At 47.7% G+C, this 17,950-nt stretch overlaps 1 protein-coding gene across 1 annotated transcript in view; it reads right to left on the reverse strand.

Annotated features, from left to right (window-relative positions):
* Window positions 1-17,950, reverse strand: part of LOC110327934 (inhibitor of carbonic anhydrase) — a 40,868-nt gene that overhangs the window by 10,748 nt on the left and 12,170 nt on the right. Inside the window, exons 6-12 of the mRNA XM_021207226.2 lie at window positions 15,591-15,646; window positions 12,520-12,698; window positions 9,680-9,851; window positions 8,683-8,825; window positions 8,018-8,108; window positions 5,276-5,332; window positions 1,582-1,737 (exon numbers count right to left, since the gene is read on the reverse strand). Coding sequence (XP_021062885.1) covers window positions 1,582-1,737; window positions 5,276-5,332; window positions 8,018-8,108; window positions 8,683-8,825; window positions 9,680-9,851; window positions 12,520-12,698; window positions 15,591-15,646 — 854 coding nt within the window. The remainder of the gene's footprint in view (window positions 1-1,581; window positions 1,738-5,275; window positions 5,333-8,017; window positions 8,109-8,682; window positions 8,826-9,679; window positions 9,852-12,519; window positions 12,699-15,590; window positions 15,647-17,950) is intronic.

Below are 17,950 nucleotides of genomic sequence, written 5' to 3' on the forward strand. Positions count from 1 at the left end.
TTTGTTTTTTTGAGACAGGGTTTCTCTGTATAGCCCCGGCTGTCCTGGAACTCACTTTGTAGACCAGGCTGCCCTCGAACTCAGAAATCCGCCTGCCTCTGCCTCCCGAGTGGAAGCCCAACTTCTTGAGACTGTGTATGTGTGTGTGTTGCAGGGCGGGGTGGGGGTGTCAAGGAGCAATCTGTGCTTGAGAGTTATCGCCCTTTAGACACAATATAAGCAATAGCAGCCAGCACTTATCCAGTGCATACCAAGTACCTGGTTTTGTATGGGCAGTGTAATGCTTGAGCTGCATTCAGATGTGAGCCCTTAGGGATAAGGCTCACACAGGAAGGGAACTGCTTTATGAAACCCTGACGTTTCTTAACCAGGTTGGAAAGGATGAGCTCCTTTAGGAGGAGGAGAAAAACCACATCTTCACGAAAGCCAGGGAATGGAGAGGGGTGGCGAAAGCCAGGGAATCGAGGGGAGGGGGGTGGCGCTGGGAGAGCAGGAGCTGCGGGGCTCCATCAGAGTGATGCCCAAAGGATGGATGATGCAGGAAGACAGACAGCAGGAAGTGGAGATGTGAGAGAAAGGTGTGTGGCTCCTGTAGTGTTTATAAGATCTGGTAGGAAAGGAAAAAGTGAACTTAGGGGCTGCAGGAGAATATTGTAGGAGTTAAGATTCTTAAAGATAGAAGATAGATCGGTGTATTGACGTGTTGAAAGGAATTGTTGGATAGGCTAAGAAGAGAAAAATAGTTGAGAGTCTTAGGCTTTGTAGCGAGTGGTACCCAAGTGCAGGATCTGGGCACATAGGAGGCTGAGGAGAGGCAGCAGTCAGGAGGTCCATACACTCAGCAGCCTCCTGCTGATGGATGCTGATGGTTTCAGTTGTCTTCTGATGGTACCCACTGACTGGGTCACCTGCCAGAGAAGGTGGCAGGTCGGTGTGGGTTGGAGGTGTGTGGACACAGGCACAATTATTGGGAGTGTGAGGAACAGCTGCACGCGGGAGTGTTGGAGGCCCCCTGAGGCCACTGGCCAGAGCTTTTCCAGAGCAATGACTGCTCTGTTGTCCTGGGCTCTTCTCCAGCCAGGTTCCGCTCTTCCGGGGAAGAAGCCTGGAATGTGTCAAGTGATAGAGGCAAGGAATCTGAGGTACCTTTGAGGGCGCAGCTGAAGTGGCTAGGGTGGGAGTTGAGGGAGCAGGATAAATGTGCAAGGGGGGCAGCACTCCAGGGCCTTCCTGGTGAGAGGGCTTCAAGTGTGAAAGCTGTCAGTTCAGTGTATATGTGAAAATAACACATGTGTGCACACTTACACACACTACTAAGGCTCCTCCATTTATTCCCAGGACTGTTCATAAGATATAACAAGGCCCTTTCCCTGAGATCTGCCTTCTGTACTCCCATCAAAAGTAGGTAGTGAAAGGAGGAGAAAGGGGAGGAGCTATGTGGGAAGGGGTGGGATTCACTTTCTGTCAAGCCTATGACCCAAATACCCACCTAGGACATTCCTTGACATCCACTGAACTGAATCCCCCCAACTCAGGAACAAGCCCAAGGAAGGCACAGCCTCACCTTCAGAACACACTTACCAAATTTGCAAGACCCAGTTTGGTTGTATATTAAACTCATGGGGACGTTCCAGCCTTCAGAAGTGCCAACGGCTGTGTGGCAGGACTTCTTGCCTTGCAGAGAATTCCAAGTGATGCCAACATCTGATTTCTTAACCACAGCCACAACATAATAACCTTGCAGTGGAGACACGGAGACACAAGCGCTTTACCGTTTGGAGACAGAGAGCGGGCGAAAGCAGGATCTGACACATTCCCTTCCCCTGGGAACATTTAATGGACTCTCTGTGTGGAGGAGAATGTGAACTTGGTTTCTCCATCTTCTGTTCAGCTCCATCCTTTGGCCGGTGTGTGGAAACTACATAGCCATTTGCCTGCAAGTGTGACCTTAGCGTGGTTCAGGATCTGTGAGAATGGGAGTGTGGGACTGGTCCAAGGAGGCCCCTGCTTCTCCAGCAGGATCCCTCGTTTTCTTTTTTTTTAATTATTATTTTCTTTATTTACATTTCAAATGCCATCCTGAAAGTTCCCTATACCTCCCCCCCCCGCTCCCCTACCCACCCACTCCCACTACTTGGCCCTGGCCTTCCCCTGTACTGGGTCATATAAAGTTTACAAGACCAAGGGGCCTCTCTTCCCAATGATGGCCGATTAGGCCATCTTCTGCTACATATGCAGCTAGAGACACGAGCTCAGGGGGTACTGGTTAGTTCATATTGTTGTTGCACCTACAGGGTTGCATCCCCTTACAGCTCCTTGGGTACTTTCTCTAGCTCCTCCATTGGGGACCCTGTGTTCCATCCAATAGCTGACTGTGAGCATCCACTTCTGTGTTTGCCAGGCACTGGCACAGCCTCACAAAAGGCCGCTATATCAGGGTCCCTTCAGCAGAATCTTGCTGGCATGTGCATTAGTATCTGGGTTTGGTGGCTGATGATGGGATGGATTCCCGGATGGGGTAGTCTCTGGATAGTCCATCCTTTCATCTTAGCTCTAAATTTTGTCTCTGTACCTATATCCTTTCATGACCCTCGTTTTCTTATCTCGCTGCTTCTACTTCTAAGGTCATCCTGTGGCTCTCTGGTAGGAGTGAGCATTCCTGCCTTCCTCCTGACTTATGGGAATACACTACTGAGTCGTGCTCATTAGTAAGTCAGAGATGAAGAGTGGAATTGATTAGGTTAGATAGAGTTACAAATCTTCAGAATTAGGAAATGCTGTCACTCACCACTGCTGCCATTACACACACACCCTGCCCTCTGGGTTCAAATGTGGGAAAACTGGGGCTCAGCATGGCGGGTGAAGACTCGTCTCACTGGCTATTCTTAGATGACCTTGGGTGCCTCTGTATGTGCCTACACTTCTCTTTAGTACAGTGATGACTAAAACTCATCATGTGGGAGAATCTGTTGTGTTCTGAGCATCCTGCTATGAGTGGGGAGAGTAGATGGGTCTGTAGGTTCCCAACAGTGATGCTAGTGGCAGAGTCAATGCTACATTCTCTCGTGGGAAAGCAATTTCCACTGACTGGACTCTGTAATACAAGTAGCTATACTATCTACTACTGATGATGATGATGATGATGATGATGATGATGATGATGATGATGATATTATAAAATACTAATACTGTCTTCAGGTCTAAGATTTTTATACTTATTTCATTAAATGCTATCATCTATCTTTGACTTTGTGTGAGAGAGAAAGACAGAAAGATAAGAGATAGATGCAGAGACAGAAAAGAAAGAGGGAAACAGAGATGGGAGAGACAGAGGCAGAGAGAGATACAGGAGAGAAAAAAGAGATAGTGGAGACATAGAAAGATAAGAGACAGATTTGGTGTGACTGTTTATGTTGACTGTTGATTTGATATGACTTAGAAGCACCTTGGAGATAAAGCTCTGGGCATGTCAGGGAGGGTTGGTCTTGATTGGGTAAACTGAGGCAGGAAAGCAGGTGCCATTCCCTGGGCTCCATAAAAGGAGAAAGCTAGCCAAGCCCTGACACTCATGTCTCTGCTTTCCAACTGCTGATGCAACAGGACTGGCTTCTGCCATGCTTTCACTACTGACAGATTGTCTCCCCTAAAACTGTAACTAAACCAAACCCTTCCTCCCTTAGGGATGCTTTTGCCATAGCAACAAGGAAAATAGCTGATACACTTGGTTAAATACAGAGTCCTCTCCACCCATACTCAAGACTGAACCTTAAGATGACAGCCATCATGTGTCTGAATTGTCTTCTCAACATCCTTGCTGACCTACATTTGCACGTGACTGCAGCTCCTGGGTATTTCAACTTCTCTTGAAGCAGACATGCTGTTTCTGACCATAAATGATCAGACTGGAATACACGGCTGATGGAAGCCAGCCCTCGGTTTTGAGTATGAGGACGCGATTCGGAGAAGACTTCTTAGCCATGACTATAGAAAGTGGGGAGCTTCAGGCTCCTATCACAGGGAGATGAGGGTGGACTGCTGTAGTCGAGCTGGGACATGAAAGCATGGGGACCGCTGTGGCCTGGTGCTCAGCAGGGACAAAGCTCCCCGAGGCTGTGTGTGCTGCACTGAGCCAAACCCTCAACTTGTCAGATCTCTGCTGAGCCTACGTAAGTATCTGGTGTTCATCTTGGGGCTCTATGTCATTAAATCCAACAAAGCAGTCTTTTGGCCTCTGCCAGAAGTATCCAACTGGGTAGAATAGAGAGAAGTCAAGAAATCTCATTTCCAGTGGATTCCCAGATGATGCTGATGGTCCAGGGAGCATGCCCAAGGGTACGTTCCACCTGATTTCAAGACTGGATTCTTTAGGGGAAATATAAACCTCAGCCGTGGAGAGATGCCGGGCAGGAGAACTTATCTCCTGAGGGTGTCTGCTGTAAGGACCAGGTCAAGTTCCCTGTTATAAAGTTCCAGGTAACCACAGGGTGATTCTCACTTTCTTCTTCTTCTTCCTCAGCAGCCCCTGGGAATCTCCTTCTCTCACAAGGCCTAACCTGCTCCTAGAAGGACCCAGATGGTTCCTGTTCCTATGCTGACCTTCGTGCAAGAATGGGCACTGGACAGAAACACCATGCTGTGTCGGGAGGACTTAGGGGTCTACTCATCTCAACTCTTCTCAAGCTTAACTGCAGCCACCCCTGGCTGTCCCCCNCCNCCCCCCCCCCCCGGGAAGACACCCAGTCCCTGAGCCTCAGTTTCCCCAACTACATCCCAATGGAGCAATCATGCTCATTCTACCAGGTTGCTGAGGAGAACAGACAGGAGTCTCAGTGTTCACAGGAGTCCTTTCAACTGTCAAGTGCCCTGCGGACATCAATTGTTATGGGTGCTTTAGGGCAGTTGTGTATTTCAACAATGAACCCGGGCATCTCTTTTCAACTCTATTAAGTTTGGTTTTATTTATTATAATTTTTTTAATGTATGTGTATGTGTGTGTGCCTGCATAAGTGTATGTGTACCACATTCATGAAGGGAACGGCAGAGGCCAGCAGAGGCCAGCAAAGAGGAACCTGGAGTTACAGGTATTTGTGAGCCGCCTGATGTGGGTACTGGGCATCAAACCCGGGTCATCTTCAAGACCAATCATCATACTTCACTGCTAAGCCATTTCTCCAGCCCCAATTTTGGTCATTTTTAAGGCTTCCTTTGCCTTCTTCCCAAGGATAAGGTTCTGCCTTTGAACCCCAATGTTCAAAAAGCTGGCTGACTCACTCACCTTCCAAAGGTGCGTTCACACACTTAGACCCCAGCCTCCCACTGCTGTGGGTAGACACTAAAAAGAAAAATAGAAACACTGAAGGTCCACGTTAAACTCTCACATAAGTTATTCTACCCGAGCTGTGAGCTTCTCCATCTTAGCTGAGATCGAATACAATGAGAAATGTTGGCTTAGCAATCTATCGCTGGTTATCACCAGTCAAAGGTTCCATAGCCCATTTAGCTCCCCCCCCATGCCCTTTGCTATTAGAACATCAGGCTCCACCCCAGAATCTCAACACTCAAACAGATCCAAAATACAATAGGATGCCCATAGAAGGGGAGCAGAAGAGAGACCGCTGCACATCTCGGCAGGGATGCTTTTGCAGCTGCCTGTATCTGACATCTTCCCTGAGCTACAAGTCTAACCCAGGGGCTATTTGGCAAGCACTACCCACCGCATGCCCTCCAGTATCATTATAGCCAGAATAAGAGGTATGATGTTGAAGTCTCTTTGCCTGGAACTGTCCCAGCAGGGGCCAAAGCCACTGAAGAGACAGACACCTGTTGCCCTCACTTTGGCTCTCAGACTATTGGAACAGCGGTCCCCAAGGCACTGAAATGCCTTCAGGAATCTCAGGCTGGAGAAGGGAAAGACTGAAGAATCAGCCTGAGGAAGAACTTGTCTCCCAGGGAGAGATTTCATACAGTTCTGTCACCCTGTCAAACCACACTTGTCAATCCACCTTGTAGGCGAGACTAAAGCCAAATAGCATGATGGATCCATGATGGGGGAGACCACATCCATGCATGTCTCTTGCCCTCTATTTAAACCTGAACCTTCATATCAGATTCCTGAAGATAGACTTAGGGGTCACAGCTCTAATGGGTCTGCTTCCTTATGTGACTATGGTAGATAAGATCTCTCTCTCTCTCTCTCTCTCTCTCTCTCTCNAAAAAAAAAAAAGAAGATGTCAGTTAGAGGAAGAGCAGGAAGATCGCTTCCATTGAGGCTGGAAAATCATGTAACTTTTATAGTTAAAAGTGGGATATGAAGAAAAGTACAGCTGGATGTAAATTTTTAATTGATAGTAGACTCCATTATTATATTATCTATTATATAACAGATGGTGGAATCTATTATACAATTGGTTATTGTTATTATTATTGGTTATTATTTTGAAATAGGATCTATTGCCCTAAGTTCAGACTGGCCTTGAACTTGCTATGGTGTTGAGGATGACCCTGAACTCTGATTCCCTGCTTCCACTGCTTAAGCAATGGGATTGTAGACATTTACAAGCAGGCCCAGGATGCACTCTACAAACTAAGTTGCATTTATTGCCCCTGATAGTAGATTCTGAATGCAGACTCAAGTAATCAGGCTCAAAATTCCTATTTTTCGACCCTCTCTTTGGGCACTGCCGGTTAAGTGAGACTATCAGATGAGCTACCAGCTAAGGGTATTTAGGAAACTAGATGAGGAAGAATATAAGAGAGAAAAGAAACCCATCTGACATAGAAGAGTTAGAGAAGCTTTTAGGTAACATATAGGTCTCAAGCCAGGTCTCAAGTTATTTGATACTTTGTTAAAGGGAAAATATTAGTGAAAACAATATAAACTTGATGCCAAGGTCATCTAATTTAAGAATTGAATTCCTGGTGGTCAAAGACTTTTTAAAAAATGTATTTTAATATAAATGTTTTTAAATTAAAAAGTTTAAAACTCATATTTATTCTAAATTACTTTCATTGCTTAAATAATTTTTGGTTGTTCTTTTTTTTTTTTCTCTTGTAGTATTATTGCAAACATTTATCATGCCAGGTTTAAAGGGTCTTTATTGTGTACCAGGTCACAAAGGCATAAAATGCAAAGAAATTCTCAAGAAGGCATCAGTGCGCCCAGCAAACAGTTGCTAAGTAGCCTGTGTTAGGTGCTAAAAAGATACCTCCGGAAGTTCATATGGAAAATGTTCAGAGGCAACAGAAATTTCTTGGGATGAACCACTTGGGAAGTTACTCACAGTTATTGCATCCTCGAGGAAGAAACCACTGTTCGCTAGAAAATTCCTACCACAGACCCACAGTTACCTTCTCAATGTCAGGGAGCTCATAAGTCCAAAATTAAATGGTTTATTTGTCTTCCTTCCCTCCCTCCCTCCCTCCTCCTTTATTCCCTTCCTTTCTTTTCTTTTCCTCCTGTTTCCCATCCCTCCCTTCCCTTCCCCTTCCATTCCAATCCCTCCACCCATTTCTTCTCTCTCTCTCTCTCTCTCTCTCTCCCTCCTTCCCTCCCTCCCTCCTCTTTAATCGGTATCTGAGAGAGTGGCTGAGTCTAGCTTGTCATGGCTGCTGAGACCCAGGAGCTAGCAACAAGTCTCACCCAGGAGCTAGATGGCAAGTGTTGTGGTGGCTTTACCCACCACATGCCCTCCAGTATCATTCTAACTGAAACAGGAGGTATGATGTTGAACTCTCCTTGCTTGTAACTGTCCCAGCATGGGCAAAGACACTGAAGAGACAGACACTTGTTCCCCTCACTTTGGCTGCTTGATCCTAAAACCTATGGAAACACGCCTAACACCCACATCTGCAGCTTATCTGGTTCTGACTGGGGAGTAGAAGATTCTACCTCAAAAAGCCCTAAGCTCCAAAACTAGTCATCATCATCATCTTATCAGAAAATGACATGACTTCTCCACCTTTCTGTGCCCATGGCCCAGGGAGAAACACAGAGAAGCCCCACCCACCCCCCACTCACGGTAGTTCTCTCCCAGGACGGGTACCAGGCCGCAGTGGCCTGCGATGTAGGCAAACCCTCCGTCCAGGCTCATGGCGTCTGCTTCTCCTTTCTGAAGTTAAGAAAGAAATCAGTCATAAACTATGCAGCTCTCATCCCTCTGACCCTCAGAGTCTTCATCTCATGAACGTTCTGTCATGAGATGTGCTGGTGGAAATATGGAATTTAGAAAACAAGACCTGCCTCTGGCCTGTTAGCTAGAAACATGCCCGATTCAAGCCATGCTCTCTGGACATCCTGTGTCCACCAAGGAGACCCTTTGGACATGCTCAGAGCACACTTTCTTCATTATCATTGTCACTAAATTCAGAACCCCCATGGCCAGATTCAGGTACTATATTTAATCTGTTTCATGGGCAAATGTTTTCTTTCAACCAATGGAATCAAATCCATCGCCTAAATCCCATCAGCACCACACTCATAGCTGTGGTGCAAGAAACGTTTTCAATAAATAATTAACTAACAAAATAATGAATAACCATTAAGAAAGTCATTCATAATTAACTTGATATTTTGATCAAGATTCTAAATAGAGCAACTAATGTATTCTTATAGTCGTAAATACGATCCCTGAGATAAAATAGTTATATGAAATGTAGCCCAGATGAGGGAGCGGGGTTTCCTACCATGGTGGCAGCAATGCAGTCCTCAGGGGTCTCCTCTGTGGCACACGCCAAAGCGCCACCGCTCACAGCACTCCACTGGTCACATTTGGTCCTTTCCTGCTGGCCCACTGCACACCACTTCACCCTCTGGGGGTCTTCCAAACCTAGGATGCAGAGAGATGATCCAAGGACCCAAAGAAAGCCCCAGATGTCTGCAGATGTCTAACGCTGAAACTGCTCAGTGACTATTGTTTGACTAAAGAGGGGGTGTGAAAACAGAGTAGAAGTGAAGAGGGGGAGCAGCAGAGGCCAGTGGAACTGTGGGTGGGGTAGGGGTGGGGGGATGCTGCACTCAAAGCCTCCGCAACGCCTGTTCTAGCTCTGCTCCTGACTGTGATCATGGATGTGTTTCCTGGTTAGCTTAGGATGAATTGTCCTCTCTGTTGAGCAAACCCACCACTGGGAGAGTAGACTCAGTTAGCACGAGAACCTGGAACCACCATGGCTTTAAACTGTCTATGGTAGGGAGCTGGAGAGATGGCTCAGTGGTTAAGAACACTGGCTGCTCGTTCTGAGTTCAATTCCCAGCAACCACATGGTGGCTCACAACCATCTGCAGTGGGATCCAATGCCCTCTTCTGGTGTATCTGAAGACATGACAGTGTACTCATAAACAGAATCTGTTTTTAAAAAAATTCTCTATAATAAAAAAGTTTTCAAATCCTTTATGTAGGGACCAGAATACCCCAGTAATCAAGCCCCTGTGTAACATCTGTAAGGCTCTGAGTTCAAGCCCCAGCACCACCACTTTCACCAATATAATGTTTTCGTCCTTAAACAGCATAGCATAAGCCTTTCTCCTGGTTTATCAGAACATCTGCTCGTTAGCCCAGCACTTGTGGGCTTTGCTGGTCACTAAGGGTAGGTGACACTTGCAGCCACCAGCAAACTCTCAATCCAAGGCCCCTGCCACACCCGGTGGCTGAAGCTTGGCAGGTCCCTCCCGAGTCTGACATACCTCTTTTAAGATTCCGAATGGCAGAAAAAAACTCATATCCCAGGTACAGATTGATGTCCACCTTTCGGGGGACCCTTAGGAGCCCATGAGTAGCATCAGTAAACAGCAGGTCCTTCCCGTGAGGGGAGCCAAAGAGCTGAAAGGTTGATGACTTGTCTTTTCCAAAATGTTCCTGTCCAGAGGCAGGAAAAGGAATGGAGGAGCATTGGTGACGTGGAGGCAAAACTAAAGACAAAAGGAACCCAAACTAGGTAAGGGACGGGGGGGGGGGTAGGGGGGGGGAAGCTGTGCGGCCATCCCTGTCTGTAGTGAGGAATTTGGTTTCTTTAAAAGCTCGCTTATGTTATGTAGACATGGTGTTGTTTTAATCCCAGGTGTGGGATATGGGGCTGCGTCCGATTATTCAAAGCAGCTGACTGCCTGCGCGCTCTGGCAGGGGCGTAATTATGCCAGCTGAAGATAGTTTAATTCTGAGGACTTTGGAGAGGGTAGAAATGCAGCCCCCAAGAGAGGCCAGGAGGGACTCAGAAGAGGAGGAGGAGGAGGGGGGGTTGAGGTCATGGAGGGGGAGAGGAGGAGGAGGAGGGAGGAGGAGGGAGGAGGAGGAAGAGGAGCAGCTGCCGCCTTCCCCTGCTGCTCCTGGTTCCTGGTGATGCAGTTAGTCAAGGGGTCACAAGCAAAGAGCAAAGAGACTAGAAGAAGGTAAAGATGTCCTCACTATGAAGATCAGACTCCCCCCACCCACTCCAAGGAACCCAACACCCGCAGTCAGCAGAAAGAAGTCTAAGAGAAACCTATGCCCCCTCTCTGACCTTCTCTCTCTCCTCCCTGGTGTTGGGCTGTGGGAAGGGATAAGGGTTGGAAGGGAGGTAGAGGCAAAAGAAGCCAAGTAAAATAAATAAAACAAACATGCCTACAAGTTGGGCCCAGATGTGAGGCTTGAAGTAAAGTAGACAAATAATAGTAACAATAATAATGATAATAATAATTAATAATAACGCTAACACTTGTCCACAGTTTCTTTCTGCAATTTCAGTTGCCAACAGTTAACTGCATTCTGAAAATACTAAGAAAATCCCAGAAAGAGGCATTAAATTTTAAATAACTTTAATTGTAGTATATGGATGTATTTTGTTATTATTGATAATCCCTTATTGTACTTAATTTATACATTAATCTTTATCATACATTTGAATGCACAGATTGCTGACTTACAATGATTTGATTTGATTTGATTTTTTTTTTTACACGCAGTGATAGGTTTACTAGAGCACAGCTCACTGCATCAAGGAGTGTCTATCTCCCTATCTATTATTTATCTACCCATCGAACTGGCAAGCTATCCATCTATGTATTTATCTATCTGTAGGGCTTGGGACTTTCTACAGTTACAGACATCCACTGAAGCTTTTTAAATAACCCCTTACACACAGATAAGGGGGATAGCCATGCACAAAGACAGTTCCGGGGCTTCTAATGAGTTTCTTTAAGGACAGTTTTACTCAAATCCCATCTAGCCTGTGACGTGTAAACTCAGGGAAACTGCAGTAAGCTGACGCCCGACCTGTCGAAAAGGGGTCTGAGTTGGTCATGTGCCAAGCAGCTGCCTGGCTCTAGTAGGGCTCTTGCTGTGTGTTCACATGAGTGATGGCTTCTTCCTCCCTGACTGATTGCCCTGGTGATGCTAGACTTTACCTGAAGTTGCCACCAGGGATGCAGGGTAGGTGTCCTGGACCTTCTCTTTACTCCAGACTTGTTGCTAAGGACCAGTTATTAAGCAGTCTCTTTTCCTTTCAGGCTTCTAAAATACCCCACATGCCCTTTGCCTGTGTCTCCGTTGCCTGGCCCACAGCTGGTCCTGATTTCAGCTTCTCGTGGATCCTGTCCAAGTGCTCTTTCAAAGGGCTACATTTCCTAGGTGTGGCCACCTATGTCTGATCTCCCAGTACATGGGAGTCTAGGAAAGAAGGATAAGGAGTGCAAGTCCACCCTTGGCTCCTTAGCACGGCCAAGGCCAGTCTAGGCCACATGAGGCCTGTCTCCACAAAAGCCAAAGCACAACAACAATAACAATAGCCAAAAAATTCAAATGACTGTATTTTGCTCTTGCAGTGGCTCTGCATAAAATCAGCCACCTGCCGATTTTTCTAATAATCCTTCACCCCTCTTTTGGACAGACAGACAGACACACACACACACACACACACACACACACACACACACACACTGCTTATCCTCAGGCCTCAGGATTTATCCCAGAATGCCCTTCAAATCAGTTCCTCTGTTAAAGCACAAAGTACATGGCCCATGTTCTCAAGGTTGTGCAGTTCCTCGGGGTGATAATGTATGCACGCTCTCCTTGTGCCTGGGTGGTTCAAGGACAACTAGTTCATCCCTGAGTGTGAACACGGTGCTGGCACAGATGGGGTCCAGAGGCTGGCTGGGAAAGATTTCCACCAATACAGAGATAGTGTTCCTGTTCCTCCATCAGGGGAGTCATAGGCCAGGGTAGGGGGTCACAAGGGAAGCGCTTTGTTGAAGAGGGTGGGACTCCTTAGAATGAAAAAGAGAATAGAAATGAGACAGGAAGTGCTTAGCCCTGGGTTGGTGATGAAGGTCACTTGGTCCTTATGGCTTCTACTGTCTGGAATAAACACACAGCAGGTAGATTGCTGGTGAAGACATCACCCGTTGTATCCTGAATGCACAAAGACGTCTAGTGTTAGTGTGGTCAGATGGACGAAACCCACACACACCACACACACCACACACACCACACACACCACACACACCGAAGCTGGGAGCTGCGGACTGAGGAAAGGATGTGGGAACAAGGGTACCTGGGCCACTCTGAGAAGCTCTTGGATGGAGTCCTCCTTGCCATCCACACTTCGAGCCACCACAACATGAGAAGGGACCCGGGCCAGGTAGCACTGTTCATATTCCTCCACCGACCTGCGGGTGTTGTCCGTGCAGAGCAGCTCATACTGGTCCCTGTCGGCCTTTGTTGGCATGACCTCTGAGGAAGGAAAGTTCTGGTGAGCAGGCTGAGCAGGGAGCTGCACTGACCTCTCCCCACCACCACAGAGCCAGTGGCCTGAAGGGGACAGAGAGAGAATCATTCCCAAACACACTTTCCACAGATGAGAGAGCAGGGGGCTCACCAGGGGACCGACAGGCTTACAGTCCCACTGTGGCTCCCACAGGGTTGGGTACCACACCTGACCCTGGCCCCCTCCAGCTGCCTACATTCCTGTGGATCTGAATATACAAACGGTGGCAGCAAACACACGCTTAGCAGTGATGACCCACATGACTGTATCCAAGGCTCACTGCTGCCCAGGTCCCTTTACCCTCAATCCCCCAAGCTAAAGGAGGCCGGACATGGAATGATCACATCACAGACATGAAGAAACGGAGTCAGAGAGTTAGGGTAACTTGTCAAGGTCTCAGATATGCTGCCATGCCGGGGCAACTCATGTCCCTCATGAATGCAGCCAAGTTCTCCCTGAGACAGGGCCTGTGTGGGAAAAGTGCTGAGAGAGCCGAGGGTAGGAAAGGATACTGGGGTCCCAGTCAGGGAAAGGTGTGAAGCACAGATTCCTTGGTTGCCACTACGTTGATTTGGGTGTTGTGGACCCTGTCCCATTCATAGGTTGAAGTTGTAATCCACAGCGTCCCTCAGTGTGACCTTACTTTGAAGTAGCCCTTATGAGTGTGTGCCATTAAGATATGACATAGTGGAATACAGTGGGCTGCTAATACAACACAACCGGTGTTCTTGTGGGAGAGGAAACTGGGCCAGAGACGTGCACACAAGGAGACTGCCATGCAAGCATGACGTCAGTGTGACGTCAGACAGTGATATTTATGTGCAAGCCAAGGAACACCAGAGACAGCCACCCAGCCAGGGGAGCAGCACGGGAGATTCTCATGTCCTCAGAAGGAGCAAACACTGCTGACACCCTCATCTTAATTAAAGTTGCAGCCTTCCTTCAGAAGGAGGAGCCGGTGAGTTGCTGTGGCCTAAACCACCCAGCAAATGATCATTGGAAAATGAACACAGGCAGTCTTTGGGATTAATAGGAGTCTCATATTGAAAGGGAAGTTGCTGGGAACTTCCTGGAAGCGTTCATTATAAAGGTGGGTACATGTTTGAGCTTTGAACGTTTTGAGTGGCTTGATGTGTTCCTATCTGATATTTAGTTGGCTATAAAACCAAGAATCTGGCCAGGCCAATGACCTTTTCCTAAAACAGGAAATTGGAGACCTGTTAGGGCTACAGAATGAGGTGAAGAGCAGCTGGGAGACTTGGTGAGCTCTTGTTTCAAATGATCAACAATAAGAAATGAAAAGCAAAAGAAGATTTAGGAATGCAACCCAGTGGCAGAGTGTTTGCCTGGTATGCATGAGGTTCTGGTGTCAGTGCACAGAACTTTCACACACACACACACACACACACACACACAGACACAATACACAGACACACATAAACACTCACATACATAGACACACACAAACACACGCATACATAGATATATATAAACACATACACACACAGATACATACACACAGACACACATACATAGACATAAACACACATACATACACAGACACACACAAACACATACACAGATACATACACACACAGACACATACATAGACATACATAAACACACACATAATACACAGACACATATACACACACAAACACATACATACAGATACATATACACACAGACACAGTCACATACACATATGTACATACACACACAGACATGTGTTCATACACATGTACATATATATACACATATACTTACACACACAGAGAGAGACACATATACAAATGCATACACACACATACACACAGAGAGAAAGACCCATATACAAACACATACATACATACACACACACACACACACAGTCGTTGTTGGTGTTCTGCCTAAACTCCACCCCCACAGTTCCTGGCAGGAGCCAGGTATGCTCTGCCCTACAGTTACCTAGCAACAGCCAGGTAGACCTGGCCTTTTAAAAGGGGCTGCTTGGCCCCTCCTCTCCCTCTTACACTCTTGCCCCCTCTATCCCCATTCCCTCCCCCCTTCTCCACATGGTCATGGCCAGCCTCTATGTCTCTACTCTCTCCTTCTCTCTGCCTTTCTCTGCCTCTGCTATCCTCTTAACTCCCCTCCCCATGCCCTGAATGAACCCTATTCTATACTACACTGGTGTGTGTGTGGTACCTCAGGGGGAAGGGATGCCTCTGCATGGGCCCGCGGGGGGTCCCCCTTCCCCCACACCCCCGCCAGAACATATTCTTATAACTCTTTCTCTTTTTATGATCACAACAGTTGTCACATACACACATACACACCTCACAATCCCAGAATATGTCATCTTAACTTGTCTGAAAATGTTGCTTTGCTTGTTTGAGCTAAATTGTCCAAAACAGAAAGGTTTGCCATGTTACCTTTGATTTTAATTTTTAAAATAAGGGGGGAGGGGTGATCAGGGTAAAGCCTTTATCTAGTATACACAAGGCTCTTGGGTTAATGCGGGGTGTTGCAGAAGCAACTTCCTTCATTTGTTGGTGAATTGCAAATAACCGTCCAAAATTCGTATTCACTAGATTTATAGAGATTAGCTAAGGCAGCAAGAGAGGGATGGGTGCAGGTCCCTGAAATTGGGTGGTCACTAGGAGACAGGTGTGCACTAAGAAGAATAAGTGGGGCCCTAAACAACATAGAAATGGTGGAAATGCTTTCATAAAATCTCTTCAACGGCATTAGCCTCTCAATATCAATAGTCTCTAGAAGTTAAAAGCAAAAACAAACAAACAAAAAAAACCCTTTGGAGACAAGAGCCAGACCTTTGGCCAGGCTGGGGCCCACTTTGCTCTTCGTCCAGCACTTACCAAACACTGTCAGGTGCCTCACGAAGCTCACATCCGCTGTGCCATCCTGCAGACATCTGCAAACAGGACAGCCGAGGTCAGGCCCTCTCCCTGGGAACATACTTCATCTGCCTCTTGCGCAACGTCCCTTACCATCTGGGAAGGCTTTGGTGGAAATGGTGGCATCCATCTGCCTTCAGAGAGGCAATGGCCTTATCTGGAGCCTTTGAACCTTACAGCCATGCCGAGACCTGAAGCAGGCAGGAAGCCTGGAAATCATCATGGCAGACAGCTCCAGAGAGGGATGGTAAAGCGGACAGGACCCTCGCATTGCTCCTGGGGAGCAGCTCCAAGCAACTGGCTTGGTTTTGGCTATTTACAAGTCTTCAGACAAACCCTACTGGTGTGAGCCACCATGACCAGTAAGTAATATCAATCTACCCACAAAACCTTCAACCCAAAATTTGTCCTGCCTACCAGATGTGCAGAGATGAAGATGGAGCAGAGACAGAAGGAATAGTCCAGCCTGAGACCCATCCACGCGAGAAAGCCAACCCCTGACATGATTAAGAATACTCTGCTATGCTTAACAAAACTGTCCTCTGAGAGGCTTCGTCCAGCAGTGGACGGAGGGATGCAGATTAACAGACCCACAGCCAAACATCAGATGGAGTTTGGGGAGTCTTGTGGAAGACTGGAATATAGATGACACCACAAGAAGACCTACGGAGTCAACTAACCTGGGCCCCTGGAAGCTCACAGAGACTGAACCACCAACCACAGAGTATGCAGGGGCTGGATCGAGGACACTCACACATTTGTAGGAGATGTGCAACTTGGGCTTCATGTGGGTCTCCTAACGAATGAAGCAGGGACTGTCTCTGACTCTCCCCTGCCATTGGATCCCCTTCCCCTCCCTACAGTTGGGCCTCAGTGGGAGAAGACATGCTTAGTCCTGTTGGGACTGGATTTCCAGGGCAGGGTGGTACCCTGAGTGGGGCCTCCCTTCCCCTTCTCTGAGGATAAAGGGAGGGGTAACTGGGTGAGGGATTCGTAAGGGTGGGACTGGGAGGACAGGAGGGGGGCTACGACTGGGGTGTAAAGTGAATAAAAATAAATAAATTATGGAAAGAAAAAAATAAAGTCATCAAATGCTCTCAGTGACAGGGAGACCTCTATGATCTGCCCTGCAGAAAATAGCAGACAGAGAATAACCCTTCCCCAAACCTCTGAATACAGTGTTTGAACAGCGACAACAACACGACTTTGATTCCAACACTTGAGAGGCAGAGGCGGGGGGGGGGGTGTCTTTGTGAGCTTGAGGCCAGCCTAGTCCATAAAGGGAGTTACAGGACAGCCAGGACTGTTACACAGAGAAACCCTGTCTCAAAAAACAATAACAAAAACAAAACAACACCAAAAAACCCCCAACCAAACAAAAACCTGTCAGATAACCTCAAAACCCTGCTTTGGTTTGAGTTACCTTCTACAGAGAATGGAAAAACACAGGTAAGATGCCAAAGGTGGTTACCTGGGAGGCTCCTGAGGCCTGTGTCTACAGACCTCGGTCTCCAGAAACAAGCTAAGTCTGACCCTTCAGCACTTCTGTTACCATGGGGCATGTCATGTCCCCAGCTTTGGGGAGACAGTAAGATCTCCCACAAAGAAGATAGTTCCTCAGGATGGTTAGAAGCAGGGGTAGGCCACAGGAGGGACTCTGGACCCTGATGGCCATGCCATCTAGATGCCAGGGGTATGTCCTGTTCTACCCTGTGCCTTCATCTTTCTGTGATGGCTGATACTGGTTGTCAACTAGGCTGGATCAGATAACATAGGAGACAAGCACAGGTCATATCCGTGAGAGACAAGCATAGGTCATAACTGCGAGGGCGTTTCTAGGTTAGTTAAGGTGGGAAAACACACCCTGAGTGTGGGTGGTGTTGCTCTATGGGCTGGAGCCTGGCATTGAATAAAAAGGAGAAAGTGAGCCGAGACCAGCATCCCCCACCCACTCCAGGTAACCAGCTAGCTCCTGCTCCTGCTCCAGCTCCAGCTCCTGCTCCTGTTGCTGCTCCTGCTCCTGCTCCTGCTCCAGCTCCAGCTCCTGCTCCTGCTCCTCCTGCTCCTGCTCCTGCTCCTGCTCCAGCTCCAGCTCCAGCTCCTGCTCCTGCTCCTGCTCCTGCTCCTGCTCCTGTTGCTGCTCCTGCTCCTGCTCCAGCTCCAGCTCCTGCTCCTGCTCCTCCTGCTCCTGCTCCTGCTCCTGCTCCTGCTCCAGCTCCAGCTCCTGCTCCTGCTCCAGCTCCAGCTCCAGCTCCTGCTCCTGCTCCTGCTCATGCTCATGCTCATGCTCCTCCTGCTCCTGCTCCTGCTCCTGCTCCTGC

This window comes from Mus pahari, chromosome 10, assembly GCF_900095145.1.
Source record: "Mus pahari chromosome 10, PAHARI_EIJ_v1.1, whole genome shotgun sequence".
Taxonomy (NCBI): domain Eukaryota; kingdom Metazoa; phylum Chordata; class Mammalia; order Rodentia; family Muridae; genus Mus; species Mus pahari.